The 21,269-nt window shown below is 39.6% G+C and overlaps 1 protein-coding gene across 2 annotated transcripts in view; it reads right to left on the minus strand.

Annotated features, from left to right (window-relative positions):
- LOC136881254 (uncharacterized) overlaps positions 1-21,269 on the minus strand; it is a 215,538-nt gene that overhangs the window by 27,400 nt on the left and 166,869 nt on the right. For both annotated transcript variants that reach the window (XM_067154026.2, XM_067154016.2), the window contains exons 5-6: positions 15,680-15,876; positions 5,801-5,836 (exon numbers count right to left, since the gene is read on the minus strand). In XM_067154026.2, coding sequence (XP_067010127.2) covers positions 5,801-5,836; positions 15,680-15,876 — 233 coding nt within the window. The remainder of the gene's footprint in view (positions 1-5,800; positions 5,837-15,679; positions 15,877-21,269) is intronic.

Raw genomic sequence — 21,269 nt, forward strand, 5'->3', positions numbered from 1 at the left:
TGTGAGATGAACAGCAGATAATGATAGTAAACAGAATGAAATGTCAGGTTGTGAGTTTCACCAACATGAAAATTCCTGTCAGTTTTAATTATATTTGTTAATGGGGGCTGAAAGTACCCCATAGGGATCAGTGTAAATACGTAAGTATTAGCGTAAGGAAATATCTTTATTAGCATATCCATATAAACGGTGTTGTAAATAAAAGCTACAGATCTTTTCATATGGTTATGAGTGTATTTAGAGGTTGCAGTGCCGAGATCGATAGTTGCAGTCACTTAAGTGCGGTCAGTATCCAGTATTCGAGAAATAGGGGGTACGAAACCCACTGTCAGCAGCCCTGAAGATGGTTTTCTGTAGTTTCCCATTTTCACAACAACTAAATGCTGGGTCTGTACCTTAATTAAGGCCACGGCCGCTTCCTCCCACTCCTAGACCTTTCCTATCCCATCGTCGCCATAAGACCTATCTGTGTCGGTGCGACGTAAAACAACTTGTATTAATTATTAGGGGTTGTAGTAAGGATTCAAGGGAGAGAACATATAAGTCTCTGGCACGACAGCAATTAGAGTCTAGTTTCAGTGTATGGGATCCTCACCAGGATTGCTTTATTCGAAAATTAGATGGTGTTCCAAAGAAGAGCAGCACGATTTGTTCCGGATGATTTCCGTCAAAGGAGTCGTGTTACGAAAATGTTGCAAACTTTGGGCTGGGAGGACCTGGGAGTAAGGAGACAAGCTCCTCGAATGAGTGGTATGTTCCGAGCTGTCTGTGGATTGACGTTAGTAGACGAATAAGATTGAGTAGTGTTTTTAAAAGTAGAAAAGATCACAATGTGAAGATAAAGTTGGAATTCAGGAGGACAAACTTGGAGAAATATTCGTTTATAGGAAGAGGAGTTAGGGATTGGAATAATTTACCAATAGTGATATTCGATAAATGTTCAACTTCTATGAAATTATTTTGCAAGGGACTAGATAAACAACTGATATGGTGCTATATAGGCGTTTGGACTTATGCCGTGTCAAGAAAATAAGGTGAAATTCTTTACGTTTCGCAGGGAACTGTGCCCTGCGTCCTAAGAAGAAATCTCGACTGTCCACGAGAAAGGCTTCCTAAACAATGACTCTTTAAAATTTATACGTTATAATAGAAGTGGAAATGGTACGTTAATTCGCCACCAGATGGCTCCCAGGACGTGGCACAACGCTAGCCTTCGAAGCGGAAGCTGACCGAACCATCAGACTAAGCGGTTCACATAACGTGTGTACGTAACATATGAACTTGACAGGTGTATGATATAGACACAAGCCTGGAATGAGACATCTGGCGCCGAGGAACGTACGAATTTGGATAAAACCGAGACGAAAGATACTACCTACGTAAATTCTTAATGGCTGGCAACCAGGTATTACTTAATTGATAGCCGGTGTCCCTGTTGAAATTGTTAGGATTTCCACAGCTTCCCGTATAATCCTGGACCTGTAGCCTACTTGGAACATGACATCATGACCCGACGATAGAGCGTGCTCATCTATTGACGATTTGTCTGGTTTGTTGAGACGAATATTACGTTCGTGTTCGTTGATACGGGTACCAATGGACCGGCATGTTTCAGAGATATATACCTTACCGCAATTACAGGGAATTTCGTATACCCCAGGATGTAAAAGTGGGGACAATTTGTCCTTGGTTTTACTCAGACAGCAATTTCAGTGGCGGTGCCAAACACGGCTTTTATATTGTTTTTGCGGAGGAGCTTGGCAATTCGATCTGTGGTGTTGTGAATGTAAGGCAAGTAGGCAGTTCCCTTCACTTCTTCCTTCTGTGAGCTTTGCTCGGTCATTTCTTTGGGATGCAGGGCTCTATAAATGTGCAAAGCACTGTAACCATTACCCTTGAACGCGACTTTGAGCGTGTCCATCTTCACCTGGATATGTGATGGCTCACAAATTCGTCTCGCCCTCTTGGCGAGTGTCGTGAGATTGCCTTGTTTTTGTGCTGGATGTTGGTGAGAATCTGCATGAAGATAGCGAGTTGTATGGGTAGGGTTGCGATAGACGGTATGTCCTAAGGAGCCGTCCGGTTTCTTTCTTACTAGAACATCCAAGAAAGGAAGGCATCCCTCCGACTCCATCTCCATAGTGAATTTTATTGAAGGATGTTGCTGATTTAGGTGGTTTAGAGATAGGTGACGTTTCTCAGGACCTTCTGTCCAGACCACAAATGCATCATCAACATACATCCAGCACATCATAGGTTTGACTGGCACCGAAGCAATAGCCTCCTCCTCAAAATGCTCCATAAAGACATTAGCCACTACGGGCGAAAGCGGACTTCCCATAGCCACTCCGTCCGTCTGTCCGTAAAAATTCCCACCCCACAAGAAATAGCTGGAAGTCATGCAGTGGTAAAATAGCTTAATAATGTCCTCAGGGAACAGGTGTTCAATGAGAGACATGACCGAGTCAATCGGCACTTTAGTGTAAGTGCGGCCAGTATCCAGTAATCGGGAGATCGTGGGTTCGAGCCCCACTGTCGGCAGCCCTGAAGATGGTTTTCCGTGGTTTCCCATTTTCACACCAGGAAAATGCCGGGGCTGTACCTTAATTAAGGCCACGGCCGCATCCTTCCACTTCCTAGGCATTTCCCATCCTATCATCGCCATAAGACCTATCTGTGTCGGTGCGACGTAAAGCAAATAGCAAATAGAAAAAAAAGGCACTTTAATGAACAAGGACTCCACATCGAAACTCCCCAAAAGTGCATTAGATTGAAGGGTTATGGTTGACAGCTTGTTGACGAAATACCAAGAGTCCCTGACGTATGATTCAGTACGTCCTATGTGTGGCTGAAGCAATTTACTTAGGTATTTAGCCAGAGCATACGTAGGAGAACCTATCGCACTGACAATAGGTCTGAGAGGAACATCGTTTTTATGGATCTTAGGCAGTCCATATAATCTAGGTGGCACTGCATCCCGCGGGGCCAGATGTTTAGCCTCCTCTTTTGGAACTGAAGATTGCCTTAAGAGCTTCACGGTGGCGTTGGACACACGAGTGGTGGGGTCACGGGAGTAAACAGGCTCTGACAATATAGCCAAGATCTTATTCTTATACCCGTCAGCAGTGTTGCCAACTTAGCGGATTTTCCGCTAAATTTGGCGGAATTAGAAGACTGTCGGCGGAGAAATATACCATTTAGCAGACAGCGGAATTTTTGGCGGAATTCTAGATTTATTATAGCGGAATTTAGTGTTTTATCCATTTTGCGTTCTTTTTAAATTTGTACTCCAGTCTGTCTCCGAGCTATTCCGTATTTCTAGTCAGGATCTAGCAGTCACATGAGGAAAATATGTTATTTGGATTTGATGTTATGAGATCATAGTATCATAAATTTGTTATGCGTGGGGAAAGGGTACTTATCTCTTAGTTGATGAATGACGACAGATAATGAAACTGTGAGAGAGTAGCATTTATATTTATGCTATGAAGGAAGACCGTGTAATGAACTGGCCTGTTCTGTGTGTGGCCCTTGAGATAGGGGATTCACCTAGTTTCCACCTGGCACTAAAACGCCTACAAGGTTTAGCTCGCCGGCTCGCAGGCAGGGGGTTAATCCCAATAAAACTCACAGATCAGGTGAGAGCAGACATTTACCTTTATTATTATTATTATTATTATTATTATTATTATTATTATTATTATTAGTAGTAGTAGTATTATTATTATTATTACTATTTTATTATTATTATTATTATTATTATTATTATTATTATTATTATTATTACTAGTATTGCTCATTTTATTGCTCATTATTTGATATCGGATTTCTTGGCGGAATTTTAGCAGATTTTAAGTAGTATTTAGCGGATCTTGAAAATATAAGTTGGCAACACTGCTCGCCAGTGTCCATAACCACTGTCCCATTACCCTTATCAGCTGAGAGAATGGTCAGTTCAGAATCATCTCGAAGTTCCTTCAGAGCTCTCCTTTCGCCTCTTGTTAAATTGGGCGCGGATACAACAGCGGACGTTATGAGTCTTAACTCCTCAGCCTCATCCGGAGGTAGTTTGTGGATGGCTGCCTCCTCAGTGGGAATTTTAGAGGGAGCGACAGCGAAATTAAGACCCCTAGCTAGAACTGCCGTTTGGTTCTCGTCCAAGGATTGCTTGGAAAGATTGACGACAGTTTGACTAGTATCGGGGTTCGTGCGAGAGACCGCTTGTTTCTGAGCTAGACGGAGGAACTTTGATTTCTGTCTGAATGAAGCCTGGCTGAACGAAAATTCAACTACTTAGCTATGATTTGTATGTTTTTTTCATCACTAAACAAGATGCATCATAATGTACTTTCCCTTAATGCCCATGTACAAAAGTTAACACCATTCTCAAAACCCTTTCCATGCAGCTTTTGATGGACAGAGACATGGATGGAACTTAAAACGGTGGAGAACGCGTAGTACACTTACCTGACTCATTTCAATTCCTCGCGCGATTGCACGCGAACTAACGTGCGGATCTACAACAACAGCTACAAGAACATTAATTTCACCCTCTTCTCGTCACTCGATTTTTTCTGTTACTTTTTGTGAGTGTCATACTTCCCGTTGCACGCAATTGTTTGAAGAGGTTCACACATAATTGTCGATATGAGTGACGTATACTATGATATCATTCAGAATACAAGAACGAACAGCATTTTTCGTATATTCTCCATATACCATTAACATGTTGGCCTTTTCAGTATTGGTAAATACTAACTTCCACCACATCATACTTCTTGAACTATCACAGAGTAACTGTGAATGAAACAAGCATAAGAACATCATAGCCTCGGTAACTTTGCAGTTGAAAGGATCACACAATTGTCAGTATTTACAATATCCAAACTACGATAGCTCGTTAATTACTTGAACTAGGATCCAGAAGAAAAAAACACCATTGACGTTCTAATTGATTCTAGTTTTATTTTGTTAATGTCAATCGACATTGTTCCGTTTGAAAAAAAATTGGGATATCTATAATAATACAGATTATTAAAATCTGTATAGGGGTTTCTACATTTGCGAGACCTCGGTAACGCTTCGTGTCTGTGAAAACTGCACATCAATAGCACCTTCCATTTCAGAAATATTTGGGGTGCAAGTTTTAGGTGATTCACCCTGTATATTATAACAGACATGTATGTATGTATGTTGGGTATTCAGCCCGAAGGCTGGTTGGATCCTCAACAGGTTCATCATTAACTGTAATAGATGGCCTAGGTGTCACTGAAGAGGCGTAACAGGGAAATGAGGAGTGAGGTAGTTTCCCGTTGCCTTCCTCACCGAGCCAGAAGTTGCTATTGCACATCAGTCTGCCAAGCCCACTGAAATGCCTGCAACAACCGACCCTATGAGCGACATGTTCACACCATTCATAGCAGGGACTGGCTGCATAAGGAATGGCATTTCTAGCGTCACTCATACCTCAGCCACTTTCGTATTGTCAAAGCCAAGGAAGAGACTTAGACAGGTCAATGAAAGTAACAATTTTATTCTAGCCCATACCAGAAGGCATAGCGCACTGTAAACACTACATCTTGCCAGCAAAAGCATATGACAGACAAATAAACAATTTAAGAAGGAGATGGATGTTGGAAAGAACCAGTTAGGAATGGTTGTGGAAATAAAGAGAGATTGATGGAACTAAGCAGGAAATTGAGTTTAGCAAATAAGTCAGCTAGTATAACAGGGTGGCAAGCAATTATTAGTAAATGACCTTTAGTGAAATATAGAAGGAATATTTTGTTACCGTACTTACTATATTGGACGTGTTGAAGATACAGCGGTAAACACACTGCAAGAAGAAATGTATAGCATTACAGACATACCGTGTTGATGTACCCTACATTCTACAATGAGCAGTTCATAAACTATTATAAATACAGTAAGTTATTGAGGGGAATCATGACTGATCTGTAATCTACCTGAAGAACACTTTCTTTAATACTATTCATCAATAATCTCCTACGCCCAACCTTTAATAATTCATTACATTGTGTAGTATTGCTTTAGATCTGCAGTGGTGAAAATGCAACTCGCTATGGATTTCTCTCGTTTCTTAGCCCCTCCAACCCCTGTCTGGCTGGAAGTCGATCTCGTTTCGTTTCCATCTGTATTTCAAGTTCTGCTAGTAAAGCATCGCAATGTATCTATAGAAACTATCTACCTCTTGACAGAACGTGAAGGTGTTGAGCTTTTCAAATCATGGTCCAAAGATTGATGCAAGTTAAGTTATGTGTATATAGCTTGAAAACAATGTTTAATATACACTGAGTGGCCAAAAAATCACGGGAAGGGGTGTTTCAATAGAAAATGTCCGGTGTACGACCCCTGAGCGTTGCGGCTAACTACGGCGTAGCTAAGCAGTCTGTCACAGACACCAGTGTCGTGAAGATGGCAACACGTCGCAAGTTAACCGATTTTGGACGAGGGGTGATCATCGGCGCACGGTGCATGGATCATGGCATTGCGGAGATTACACGCGATTTCGGGTTTCCGAGGTCAACAGTGTCGAGGGTGGATCTTCAATATCGCAGAGAGAATGTTACCACCCGCGTAAACCGCCGCACGGGAAGACCACAGGTGTTTAACGAACGGACATCACGTCATCTTCGCAGAACCAAACTGGGCGCTCAATGGGCTACTGCGAGTCAGATTACAACCCACTTTTACTTCTACTTCAGGAGCCCACTTCTACCAGGACTGTAAGAGGCAACTGCACCGCATAGGCTTCACCAGGCGACGACCAACTCGTGTCCCTTTGCTGACACATCGACACAGAGCTCAACGACGTGAATGAGCCCTGAACACCGACAATGGACCATGGAGCAGTGGCGGCGTGTTGTATGGTCCGGTGAATCCCGGTTCCAGTTGTATCGAGCTGATGGACGCGTGGGAGTATGGAGTATGCACTATGAAGCTATGGGTCCTGCGTGACAACAAGGTTGTGGGAGGTGGCTCAGTTCTGGTCTGGGTGGCGTTCTCTTGGTCGCAATTAGGCCCCACTGTCCAGCTGCAGGGAGCACTGACAGGTGCATGTTATTAGGACTTCTTTCATACCATGTGCATCCCTTGCTGGCCCTAAAGTACCCTGCTTTAGATGCCATGTTTCAACAGGCAATGCGCCATGTCAGCACTCAGTGTTGGCACGCAGGTGGTTGGAGGAGAACTCCAGTGAAGTTACAACCATGGACTGGCCCTCCAGATGGTTGCATTGTTGGATGCGCTTGAGAACGGTTGGCTGTTGAGAGAGCTCTTGCATTATTGTAGTGATAAAGTAGTGAAAACCTATTGAAATAGCTTAATTTTGTGTATATCTGATTCATTTAGTGCTGTTTATATAGTGGTGTTTACTGCTTGTTGGTAGAAATTGGGAGTAGTAATAATTATTTAAATTTTGTAACAAGTAATTCAGTTGGTCTTCAGTAAATTACGTTTTCTAGGTTAAGTAGGCTAGCTAGGTGCAACTTGTTTCGAATTTAGGTTTAGGTAATACTTTAGGTAACAATATTAACTTTAAAAATATTTGTAAATACCGGTATCTGTAGGTTCGTTGGTTATACTTACAAAGGCAGATTATCATAAGGAATAGTACCGTAACTTCTGCAGCAACTTCTCCGGTATTTCGTGTAGATCCTACGTTCAAACTATCGCGAAGGTAATAATTTACTACATTAAAAAACACGATTCGCCTGTAAACTTCCATTTAAAAAGAAGTTAAAGAGATTGCACGGTAATAGTTAACAGTCGTATTGTTATTGATTATTGTCGCTCCTCATATTCAAATATTGCATTGTTGGCTACAGTCGTGAACAAAGGGTGTAGTGTAGTCAAGTAAATATAAATAAAAATCAGCTGACCTTGTATTCCATTCATTTGTACTTCTGAGTAAGTAGTTAGTATCCGTAATTTATATTTCGCTCCCTCGATCTTTCAGTATTTATGAGCTGTTAGCTAATAATAATATAAAGTTCATATATCCCAGTAATTGCAGTTCAAGTCCCTGGAGTAATAGTAGTAGTAGTTTTGACAGAAATATTTGAGAAATTATTGTAGACAACCTCGTATTTTCAGTAGGCCTAATTAAGGACACTTTTTTTTCTCCGTCCCGTGGAGTAGGGAAAATAATAGTAATCCACCAGCTGTAATAATCACATAACCACATTTCAGTAGAATTGTAGTGAAGATAAGGTATAATATATTAGATAGTATCCAGTTATATTCGTGTTTTTCTTCGTGTACGGCAATCCTTTTGATACTTAAGCATTTAACCAAACTCAGTATAGTGTAGTGTAGATACATTGTAGTATAGATACAGTACGGTACCGTACATTTAGATAGTGCCGTATCTTGCCTGCTATATTCGTGTGTATCTATTAGACCCTAATACTAATAATAATTTGTCTAAGCATTTAGCTTCGTTGGTAATCTTTGAGTACAGTAGTTCTTGCAAATTTCATTTCTGTTGTGCTTAGTAGTGACATACGGTACGGTACCGGTATCGTAATTAGGATACGTCTGAAAGTAGTTTAAAAATTACTGTAGTGTACTGTACAGTAGTATACGAGTAATATCCTATTAGAATTTAGTGTGCTTATTTTATTATTGTAAAATATTTGTGTAGTACTGGTGTAGTAGAGGTATCCGTAGAAACTCTTACTAAAATATTGTTGAAATTAGGATAGGCTTAATTGCAGTTTGGAATTGTGTAGTTCTTGTGTATTACTTTCGATATTCAGTAATTAACAGCAGTTTTTATCCTGTTAGGGGTTGTAGGATTAAAAAAAATAGAGCACGACTAAGTAGTATTGTAGTGTAGTCGTATATTATTTACCTTATTGTTGTGTACTATCCCAGACAATATATCCCTCCGTTCATTTATTTTTTTGCAAATAAGTTACTTTATTTTTTTAATTTATAATTTTTCCCCCGTAAAGAATGGCTAAGGAGCGCGAGTGTACTTATTGTGGGTGTGGTGAGGCATTGAGGGGTATGAGGGAGGAGTTGGAAAGTTTGAGGGAGATAATTAGGATTCTCACAGAAGACAGGAAGGAAGATAGGACTCCCTCAAACAATGTACAGGTTACAGTAGGTATACGAGAGGGAGGGGAAGGAAAGGGAGGAGTTGTAGAAGACAGGTGGTCTAACGTTCTAAGGGGAAGGAGATTGCAGGCCAAGGGCTCTATTCAGGATCAGAATTCAGGACAGGCGTCTGTGCGAAATCGGTACGAGTCACTCCAGGTAGAACAACAGAGGGAAGATGAGGGACAGGGAACTGTTGCTGAGATGCATGGAAGTAGGAGGAAGGGAAAAGGTAGGAAAGGGAAATGTAGAGTAGAGGATAGGAAAAGACAGGTGGAACAGGGTCATGGGAAGGAGAAAAGGAAGGAGGAAGTAGCTTCTGCAGCTATCAGGAAAGATAGGGCTGACAAGGAGGGGAGGGGATCAAATGAGGTGGGTAGGGTTGAGGCTCTGGTCATGGGGGATTCCATCGTTAGACACGTGGGGAAAGTGTGTGGAGGAAAGGGAACCAGGGTAGAATGTTATCCAGGAATTAGGTTGAGGCAGATGTTGAGGAAAGTAGAAGAGAGGGAGGAGGGGAAGGAGAAGGTGGTAGTGTTTCACGTTGGTACCAACAACGTAAGGCAAGCTGATATAAGTACCAACATAGTTGGAGATGTGTGGGATCTGGTAAATGCAGCACGGGTGAAGTTTAAGAAAGCGGAGATTGTTATTAGTGGAATACTGTGTAGGAGGCATACTGACTGGAGGGTGATTGGGGATTTAAATGAGACTATGGAGTGGGTATGTGGGAAACTGGGAGTGAAATTTCTAGATCCTAATGGGTGGGTAGGAGATGGGGATCTGCGCTCGGATGGCCTTCATTTAAACCGCAGTGGTACGTATAAGTTAGGAAATTTGTTTGGAAGGGTAATAGGGAGGTACATTCAGGGAAACGGGATGGCCTAGGGAGCGGTGATAAGGGAACAGGGAACTGGAAATCAAGTAAGGATGACATAAAATTGTTAGTGCTGAACTGCAGAAGTATTGTAAAGAAAGGAATAGAATTAAGTAATTTAATAGATATATATTTACCAGATATTGTAATAGGAGTTGAATCATGGCTGAGAAATGATATAATGGATGCAGAAATTTTCTCACGGCACTGGAGTGTGTATCGTAGAGATAGGATAGGAAAGGTGGGAGGGGGAGTTTTCATTCTGGTGAAAGAAGAATTTGTAAGCTACGAAAAAGTTAAAGATGAGACACATGAAATTCTAGGTGTAAGGCTCATTTCTAAAGATAATAGGCAACTTGATATATTTGGAGTGTACAGATCGGGAAAGGGTAGCACTGATGCGGATTCGGAATTATTTGATAGGATAGTCAGCTATGTGGGAAACGACATGGAAAGAAATGTGATTGTAGCGGGAGATCTGAATTTGCCAGATGTCAATTGGGAAGGAAATGCGAACGACAGGAAGCATGACCAACAAATGGCAAATAAGTTAATATGGGAAGGACAGCTGATTCAGAAAGTGATGGAACCAACCAGAGGGAAAAATATCCTGGATGTGGTGCTGATAAAACCAGATGAGCTCTATAGGGAAACTGAAGTAATAGATGGTATTAGTGATCATGAAGCTGTTTTTGTGGTAGTTAAAAATAAATGCGATAGAAAGGAAGGTCTTAAAAGTAGGACTGTTAGGCAGTACCATATGGCTGATAAAGCAGGTATGAGGCAGTTTCTAAAAAGTAACTATGATCGGTGGAAAATGGTAAATAAAAATGTAAACAGACTCTGGGATGGGTTTAAAGAAATTGTTGAGGAATGCGAAAACAGGTTTGTACCTTTAAGGGTGGTAAGGAATGGTAAAGACCCACCTTATTATAATAGAGAAATAAAGAGACTAAGAAGGAGGTGCAGACTGGAAAGAAATAGAGTTAGAAATGGCTGTGGAAGTAAGGAGAAATTGAAGGAACTTACTAGAAAATTGAATCTAGCAAAGAAGGCAGCTAAGGATAACATGATGGCAAGCATAATTGGCAGTCATACAAATTTTAGTGAAAAATGGAAGGGTATGTATAGGTATTTTAAGGCAGAAACAGGTTCCAAGAAGGACATTCCAGGAATAATTAATGAACAAGGGGGGTGTGTATGTGAGGATCTTCAAAAGGCAGAAGTATTCAGTCAGCAGTATGTAAAGATTGCTGGTTACAAGGATAATGTCGAGATAGAGGAAGAGACTAAGGCCAAAGATGTAATACAATTTACATATGATAACAATGACATTTACAATAAGATACAAAAGTTGAAAACTAGAAAAGCGGCTGGAATTGATAAGATTTCTGGGGATATACTAAAGACGATGGGTTGGAATGTAGTACCATATCTGAAGTACTTATTTGATTATTGTTTGTTCGAAGGAGCTATACCAGATGAATGGAGAGTTGCTATAGTAGCCCCTGTATATAAAGGAAAGGGTGATAGACATAAAGCTGAAAATTACAGGCCAGTAAGTTTGACATGCATTGTATGTAAGCTTTGGGAAGGCATTCTTTCTGATTATATTAGACATGTTTGTGAAATTAATAACTGGTTCGATAGAAGGCAATTCGGTTTTAGGAACGGTTATTCCACTGAAGCTCAACTTGTAGGATTCCAGCAAGATATAGCAGATATCTTGGATTCTGGAGGTCAAATGGACTGTATCGCGATTGACATGTCTAAAGCATTTGATAGGGTGGATCATGGGAGACTACTGGCAAAAATGAGTGCAATTGGACTAGACAAAATAGTGACTGAATGGGTTGCTATATTTCTAGAAAATAGATCTCAGAGAGTTAGAGTAGGTGAAGCTTTGTCTGACCCTGTAATAGTTGAGAGGGGAGTTCCTCAGGGCAGTGTTATCGGACCTTTATGTTTTCTTATATATATAAATGATATGAGTAAAGGAGTGGAATCGGAGGTAAGGCTTTTTGCGGATGATGTTATTCTCTATAGAGTGATAAATAAGTTACAAGATTGTGAGCAACTGCAACGTGACCTCGAAAATGTTGTGAGATGGACAGCAGGCAATGGTATGTTGATAAATGGGGCTAAAAGTCAGGTTGTGAGTTTCACAAATAGGAAAAGTCCTCTCAGTTTTAATTACTGCGTTGATGGGGTGAAAGTTCCTTTTGGGGATCATTGTAAGTATCTAGGTGTTAATATAAGGAAAGATCTTCACTGGGGTAATCACATAAATTGGATTGTAAATAAAGGGTACCGATCTCTACACATGGTTATGAGGGTGTTTAGGGGTTGTAGTAAGGATGTAAAGGAGAGTGCATATAAGTCTCTGGTAAGACCCCAACTAGAGTATGGTTCCAGTGTATGGGACCCTCACCAGGATTACCTGATTCAAGAACTGGAAAAAATCCAAAGAAAAGCAGCTCGATTTGTTCTGGGTGATTTCCGACAAAAGAGTAGCGTTACAAAAATGTTGCAATGTTTGGGTTGGGAAGAAGTGAGAGAAAGAAGAAGAGCTGCTCGACTAAGTGGTATGTTCCGAGCTGTCAGCGGAGAGATGGCGTGGAATGACATTAGTAGACGAATAGGTTTGAATGGCGTTTATAAAAGTAGGAAAGATCACGATATGAAGATAAAGTTGGAATTCAAGAGGACAAACTGGGGCAAATATTCATTTATAGGAAGGGGAGTTAGGGATTGGAATAACTTACCAAGGGAGATGTTCAATAAATTTCCAATTTCTTTGAAATCATTTCGGAAAAGGCTAGGAAAGCAACAGATAGGGAATCTGCCACCTGGGCGACTGCACTAAATGCAGATCAGTATTGATTGATTGATCCCCTGATCTTAATCCATTAACATTTATGGGATGCTGTCGATGCTGGTTTACGCTCCATGAGCCACGCACCAATTACACAAGACCAATTGAGGGGTTGCCGGCAAGAACCCCACTAGTTAGAAAATCACGATTATGTGAAAACGAAAAAAAACGCTTATCTTCGTCCCATATTATAGCGATTGTCTTTTGTTTTGTCTAAATACTCTGTAGGCATCAGGGACGTTATCAGAACTCATTGAGTGACACCAAATTATATTCTCTGGGCCTGAGGAAGGAAAATGGATTGGACTAGTGGGTGTTTTACAGAAATCAATACAACACCACTAAGATAATATCTAATAATATTATACTTATATACCATATAAATGATTATTTATTAAATAAAGAGGAGGAAAATGTGATATGCAGCAAACAATGACAACTCAAAACATTAATTTTCACATCCATCACTATTGTCATCATTGTCTGTTTCATGGTCACATTTGGTTGTAGGTACATCCACTGATGCGGCTGTGACAAAGAGGCTTGAGTAGTACTCTTTACTTGCAGGATTTGCGAGATATTCGGCAAGTTTTAATATGTCCTCAACCTTAGCAGTTTCACTGCAGGAGGGGATGGGAAAGTTCCTAGTAAGCTGATTGTGTCAGGAGTTTTGAACTTCGGATCTGTGATGATGTGACGGCTCCAAGGACCACGGTACGTTTGTCGCAATTATACAGCTTTATGTTTGAAGTAACACTGCATAGATCGAACACCCTGAAGCCTGAATGCTGGCTTTGGTTTTTACAAAATAAACTGTCAGTTGTTTTTTAAAATCCTTGAAATCAGGGTGGGTGAATATCTCCAAACCAAATTGCCTTCAGAATCCTTTCTTCAGGAAGTTCGGCGATGGTAGTCTTCCTGCATTGAGCAGAAATAAGTGAAAAGTCCCGGTCGTTTGGTAGGTAGCTATGACCACGAACGGGAAAAAAAGTATGTATAACTTTTAAAACGTTTGAGAATGTGCACTACACAGAAGAAGAAGTAAACCATTGTTTTTGTTTTGCCCAGGACAGCTGTCACTTATTAAAACCAGCTCATCCGTTAACTCGGAATGTGGGATGCTAGTTATGAAATGTAGCGTCATTGAGATGATCTCATGGGACCAGTTGTGTCCATATTAACGTTAAACCTGGGAGAACAGGAGTACAACCTAGAGGAACGCGGGCAGTTTTAAAGAAAAGTGTAGCTTATCGGTGGTTTATCGGGAGTTGAGCAGAGCGCTCACGTAGCACCTGCCTGAAACACCACTGACTAGTGGTGTTCTAGCTAGCAACAGTCCAGACTTTTGGGGTTTTCGCCGAATCGCCGTATCTTTAGAGGCTAATACAGTACGACTTGGGGTGTTTTTGACAGAATCAGTTGTGTAATCACGTGCGTAATGCTGAACACTACAGGATGGCGCCTGTATCTCGTTTTTCAATTTTTTTGACTGGTGGGGTTCTTGCCGGCAACCCCTCAATTGTTGGTAGCAGAGCAAGATGCGTGAGTCCAGATCCCTCCAGAACGATTCCAACACACTGTAGAGTCGATGCCTCGCCGTACTGCTGCCGTTTTGAGGGCTCGCGGAGGAGCAACTCGTTATTAACATCACATTCAGTGTCTTCCCATGACTTTTGGCCACTCAGAGTATGCTGTAGGTTAGGACATGTATCTTGAGGTACTATGTCGTAACGACAAACTTCTATATATGTTGATACTGTTTCAAGAGAATTGTTGAACACGGACTTCTGGATGTTAGTTGTAGAACGTTTCTTGTATCTTGTGTTGCGAGAAACCAGGATTTCCTGTCTCGAAACATAGTCAGGTTATATATAAAGAGACGTAATCATGTTGTAAGGCAGTCTAGTCGTTGCTGTGATGTTTGTGCGTGTTGTGAGCAGAACGAGGCGAGTTTACTACTGATACCACAGACGGATCAATTTAGAATTGCTGTGTATATATTTCTATGTGTTATTATATTATATGTGTGTTTTGTGAAAATATATACTAGTAGTCATCGACAATAGTGATTTCATTGCTATTTCTTTGCACCTACATTATGATAAGTATCCAAAGTTTCGTTCTTTCATCTGTTCTGTTAAAGCAATTCTTGCTACAACTTACATTTTCTAACAATGAAAATAGCGAAAACCAAATGTAGATCCCAAATGACAAACACCTATCTTACCAATTACAACTGACGGTAAACGACATATTATTCCTGATCAAAGAAGGTCCTATGTGCTTTTTTATTTGTTTCTTAAACGATGAATTTGCTATTGTTTGTACAAACTCATACCTGTGTAGTTCCATAATGCATGAAATGATATTTACTTTACTTGTCAGTATAGTGAACATCCGTCATTGAGTCAGAGTTGCAACATTCCCCTTTGAGTTTCCTCCCAGCCAGGCAGGTGCTTTACACTACCTACATCGCTCGGCAAACGATTGCATTTTTGCCACGGCTGCTTTAAACACACCGCTATTTTATAACTTCTTAGTGCACATTAAAAAAAAAATCTGCTTCCATTTGTTTCACTTTGCGGATTTTCGTGTCGTTACAGGACGTAAAACGTCCTTGAAATACAATGATGATCAAGTTTTACGAAAAATTGACAAGAATATTTATTGATTCATATCTGTTTGTCCAATAGCTTAATGTTTTCTTGTCTCATTACTTTACGTTTCTTTGTTTCGTGTTTAGCTGACTGGAGTAAATACTCTTACTATTATGTTACATAGGCTACTTTACATACTTCACTTACCACTGGATGGTCGTCAGTATGATTGGAGCAGCCAAAGAAGCCTTTATGGCTGCTGCGGTTACTTTCACTGTCACTGCTACTGTCACTGTTACTGTTACTGCCTTCTTCAGTTCCATTTCCAGAGTAGTAGCACACTCCGTCATTGAATGGAACTTTTGCAAAGAACTTCCGGTGTGTTGCGTTTGCATTTCCGGGACCTGACGAAAGTAATGTACAGTATAGTACTTAATACTTTATTCAGTTGCATATTTGTTAAAACTGGATACCTTCCTCACCTTGGCAGCCATCTCTCGACAAATGCTCACATATACATGGAAATATAATAATGGATCAGATTATCTATATATATAAAATAAGAGTTTTGTCTGTACATTGCTCAGAATTTGAAAAGAATGGTATTTCTGTATCGGTCATGTCCACAGCAACAAGGAAATGCACTTTTTTCTTTTCCGTAATGTCTGTCTGTCTGTCTGTCTGTCTGTCTGTCTGTCTGTCTGTCTGTCTTGTCTGTCTGTCTGTCTGTCTGTCTGTCTGTCTGTCTGTCTGTCTGTCTGTCTGTCTGTCTGTCTGTCTGGCTGTCTGTCTGTCTGTCTGTCTGTCTGTACACGCATCACTAGAAAACGGCTACAGAGAATTTAATAAAAATCGGTATACAAAGTCGGGGAATAAGTCGCTACAATCTAAGCCATAAATAATTTTGTTCACGCTGGTAGAAATGGTAGTTTAGGGAAGACCTAAAATTTGATTTTCAAATATTTATGTTATTAGTGATCCTATCTTAATAAAAGTTAGTATACAAAGTCGGAGAATAAGTCGCTATAATCTTGGTTATAAATAATTTTATTTACGCTGAGTGAAATAGTAGTTTAGGGGAAGGCCTGAAGTGTAATTCTTAAATATTTACGTCATTAGTGGTCCTATCTCATTGAAAACTGGTATACAAAGTCAGAAAATTAGCCACTACAATCTAGGGGGTACATAATTTTATTCACGCTGAATTAAATGGTAGTTTAGGGGAAGGCCTAAAATTTAATTCTCAAATATTTGTGTTATTAGTGGTCCTATCGATAAATGCTACATGACCAAAGTTATACAGAATAAAATTTCCGACCATTTATGTCTTACACATTTTTACCGTACCGGCTATGATAACACATATATCCATGAATTTGAATTTCAGTTGCTAAGTCCATATCGACGCCGAGCCACGAGAAAATGGGGTAACAGAATTTAATGAAAATCGGTATATAGAGTCGGGGAATAAGAAACTACAGTCTAAGCTATAAACCATTTTATTCACCCTGGATGAAATTGTAGTTTACCGGGCGAGTTGGCCGTGCGGTTAGAGACGCACGACTGTCAGCTTGCATCCGGGAGATAGTGGATTCGAATCCCACTGTCGGCAGCCCTGAAGATGGTTTTACGTGGTTTGCCATTTTCACACCAGGCAAATGCTGGGGCTTAATTAAGACCACGGCCGCTTCCTTCCAACTCCTAGGTCTTTCCTATCCCATCGCCGCCATAAGACCTCCCTGTGGCGGTGTGACGTAAAGCCACGAGCAAAATAAAACAAGAAATTGTAGTTTAGGGGAAGGCGCCTAAAATTTAAATACCTATGTTTTTGGTCCTATCGAAAATTACTACATAACCAAAGTTACAAAGAATACAATTTCCGATGATTTATGTTTTATCCAGTTTTACCGTACCGACTATGATGAGTGGTGTTTCAGATTCGGAAGAAAACTAAATGTGAAGGCCTACAATATCGAAAGCGCATAACATTGATCAACAATAACATTACATTGATCATTGTTTGTTGTGATGTTATTTGTTTTTTATGCTGCCTCTAAACTCCGATAGATGGGATTACTGCTGCGTACCGAGTATACCAGCCTGACTGAATACTGGGGGGAAATAGCCGGGGAGTTAGGAGACTTTCTTCTTTAGCATGCCATTCCTCTGGTCCATACATTTTCTGATACAGCTGGTACGTGGTCTAGAATAATACTTTTGGCATATTCCAAATTATAGCACCACACTCTATGTATATAAAATAAGAGTTTTGTCTGTACATTGCTCAGAATTTAAAAAGGATGGTATTTCTGTATCAGTCGTGCCCACAGGAACAAGGAAATTGACTTTCTACATGTCTGTCTGTCTGTCTGTCTGTCTGTCTGTCTGTCTGTCTGTCTGTCTGTCTGTCTGTCTGTCTGTCTGTCTGTCTGTCTGTCTGTCTGTCTGTCTGTCTGTCTGTCTGTCTGTCTGTACATGCATCACGAGGAAACGGCTGAAGAGAATTTAATGGAAATCGGTATACAAAGTCGGGTAATAAGTCGCTACAATCTCAGCCATAACTAATTTTCTTCACGCTGACTGAAATGGTAGGTGAGGGGAAGGCCTAAAATTTAATTCTCAAATATTTGTTATTAATAGTCGTATCTTAACGAAAATCGGTAGGGAAAGTCGAGGAATAAGTAGCTACAATCTATGCCATAATTAATTGTATTCACGCTGAGAAAAATTATAGTTTAGGGGAAGACCTACAATGGAATTCTCAAATATTTATGTTATTAGTGGTATGCAAAGTCGAGGAATAAGTTGCTATAATCTATGCTATAAATAATGTTATTCACGCTGAATGAAATGGTAGTTTAGGAGTAAGTCTAAAATTTAATTCCAAAATAATTATGTTATTAGTGGTCGTATCGATAAAGACTAAATAATACTTTATGTAGTATTATATTTCCGATCATTCATGTTTTATACATTGTTACCATAGCGGCTATGATCAGAGATATTCATGAATTTGGATTTTTGTTACTAAGTCCTTATCAGCGCCGAGTCACGAGAAAATGGGTAAACAGGATTTAATGAAAATCGGTATGTAAAGTTGGAGAATAAGGAATTACAGTCTATAAATAATTTTATAATTTTATAAGACGCCCTAATATCACAGAGTCGAAAGAAATTGCTCAACAATAACATTACATTGAGCATTGTTTGTTGTGATGTGCTTTGTTTTCTATTGCCACTCATCTCCGATAGATAGGGTTACTGCTGCGTACCGAGTTTTTTTTTTTATTTGTCTTACGTCACACCGACACAGTTAGGTCTCATGGCGGCGATGGGATTGGAAAGGGCTATGAATGTGAAGGAAGCAGCCTTGGCAGCATTTGCCAGGTATGACATTGGGAATCAACGGAATAACATCTTCAGGGCTGCCGAAAGTGGGGTTCGAATCCACTATCTCCCGCATACAAGCTCACAGCTGCGCGCCCCTAACCACACGGCCAACTCGCCCAGTCGTACGAGTGTAACAGTCTGCCTAAATATTGGCGAGAAGTAGCTGTGGAATTAGGTAACTTTCTTCTTTAGCATGCCATTCCTCTGTTTCATAAATTTCCTGATACTACTGGCACGTAACACACTGGTTCATCATAGCATTCGAGCTATTCATTCCCTACTCTGAAGCACTGATTGGAATGAGAAGTGTGCATATTTAACGGAATATTGGCAGAGGAGTGTTTACGGCTGCCTGCGGCCTGGTCATTCCAGCTCTGGAACTTTGGACTGTTAGATCGGCACCGTAGTACTGTTCGTCAAAAATGAGAAAATGTGTAGCTTTTCATTTGATCGAGTATTTTATGTAATAACATTGCTTTTAATCGCTACATTCCTACTGACGTTTTTGTAATGACCTATGCTGACTTCAGTTAGGAAAACCAAAAAGTCAGTCTTTCTGAGAATCCCGTAGCGAAGCACGGGTACATCAGCTAGTCAATAATAAATAAGTAAACAAATTAATTAATTAATTAATTAAATATCTGTATATAAAATAACATGTTCTGACTGACTGACTGACTGACTCATCATCACTGAGTCAAAACTACGGACATAAAGAAATAAAATTTTGAGAATACATTTATATTACAGTGTAGGGAGGAATTTTGGATATTCCGTCGCTAATGGGGTGAAAAGGGGGGGGGGTGGATTTTTGAATTGGATATTTCAAAAATTTAACAGTATAAAGACGTGAAAATTACTACATGAGATTTTCTTTTAAATAAAGAAACACGAACTTTTTGTTTTCTGGAAATCCACTTAGGGTGTTAAAAATAAGTGAAAAAGTGGTTGAAAAGTTTTTATGGGGATAGTCATATATTAAAAACTGAAGATGTTATAGACGTAAAAATTGGTACATGGAATCTCCTTTAAAAATAAAGAAACGCGTATTTTGTTCTTTTCGGAAAATCCAAAAATGGGGGTGAAAAGAAGTGAAAAGGGGGGCGGCGTGAACTTTCAAAAGAAGTATATCTCAAGAACTAACGTTACCGACGTAAAAATTTGTATTTGGAATCTCCTTTAAAAATAACGAAACATGTATATTTTTTGTTTTCACAAAATCCATTTAAGGGGGTTAACAAAGTGAAAAATGAGTGAATTTTTAAAATTAGAAAATCTAAAAAAACTTAACAAGTTACAGACGTAAAAATTGGCATTTGTTATCTCCTTTAAAAATAAATAAACGTGTATTTTTTGTTTTCGGAAAATACCCTTAAGGGGGTTAAAAGAAGGTATTTATTTATTTATTTAGCTTATGGCTAGTACACAACTCTACATACAAATATTAAAAATATAACAAACAATCAACCAATGGGTGACTTTTTAAAATGAGTATATCTACATAATATAACATGTTACAGACGTATTTGAAATCCCCTCTAAAAATAACGAAACACGTATTTTTTGTTTTCGGAAAATCCAGTAAAGGGGAAGAAGTGAAAATGGGTGGATTTTAAAATGAGTATATCTACAAAACTTAACATGTTACAGGCGTAGAAATTAGTGTTTGGAATGTCCTTTAAAAATGAAGAAACACCTGTGTTTTGTTTAGGGAAAATCCACATAAGGGGGGATGAAAAGGACAGGAAAAGGAGTTAAATCCTTTAATTGGGATGCTTATATCTCAAAACCTGAAAATGTTACACACGTGAAAATTGATATTTGGAATCTCCTTTAAAACGAAGGAAACACGTATTGTTTTGTTTCGGAAAATGCACTTAAGGGGGTGAAAATAATTGAAAAAGTGTGTGAATTTTTAAAATGAGTATACCTATACTATATCTCAAAAATTTAACAAGTTACAGACGTGAAAATTGGTTTTTGGAGATTCCTTTAAAAATAAAGAGACATGTATTTTTTGTTTTTTGTTTCGGAAAATCCACTTAAACAGGGGCGTGGTTAAAAAGTGAAGGAGTTGAATTCCTTTTGTGAGGATACTTGTATCACAAAAACTGAAGATGTTAAAGATATGGAAGTTGGTACCTGGAATCCTCTTTAGAAAATAAAGACACTTACTTTTGTTTACCGAAAATCCACTTAACGGGGTGGGGGGTAAAAAGGAGTGAAGAAGGAGTTGAAATATTTTTTTATGAGAATACTTATATCTAAAAAACACGTAAGGGCCGTGCAAGTGGCCGTGCGGTTAGGGACGCGAAGTTGTGAGCTTTCATTCGGGTGATAGTAGGTTCGAACTTCGCTGTCGGCAGCCCTGCTGATGGTTTTCCTTGGTTTCCCATTTTCACACCAG

Source organism: Anabrus simplex, chromosome 1 (genome assembly GCF_040414725.1).
Source record: "Anabrus simplex isolate iqAnaSimp1 chromosome 1, ASM4041472v1, whole genome shotgun sequence".
NCBI classification, from domain to species: domain Eukaryota; kingdom Metazoa; phylum Arthropoda; class Insecta; order Orthoptera; family Tettigoniidae; genus Anabrus; species Anabrus simplex.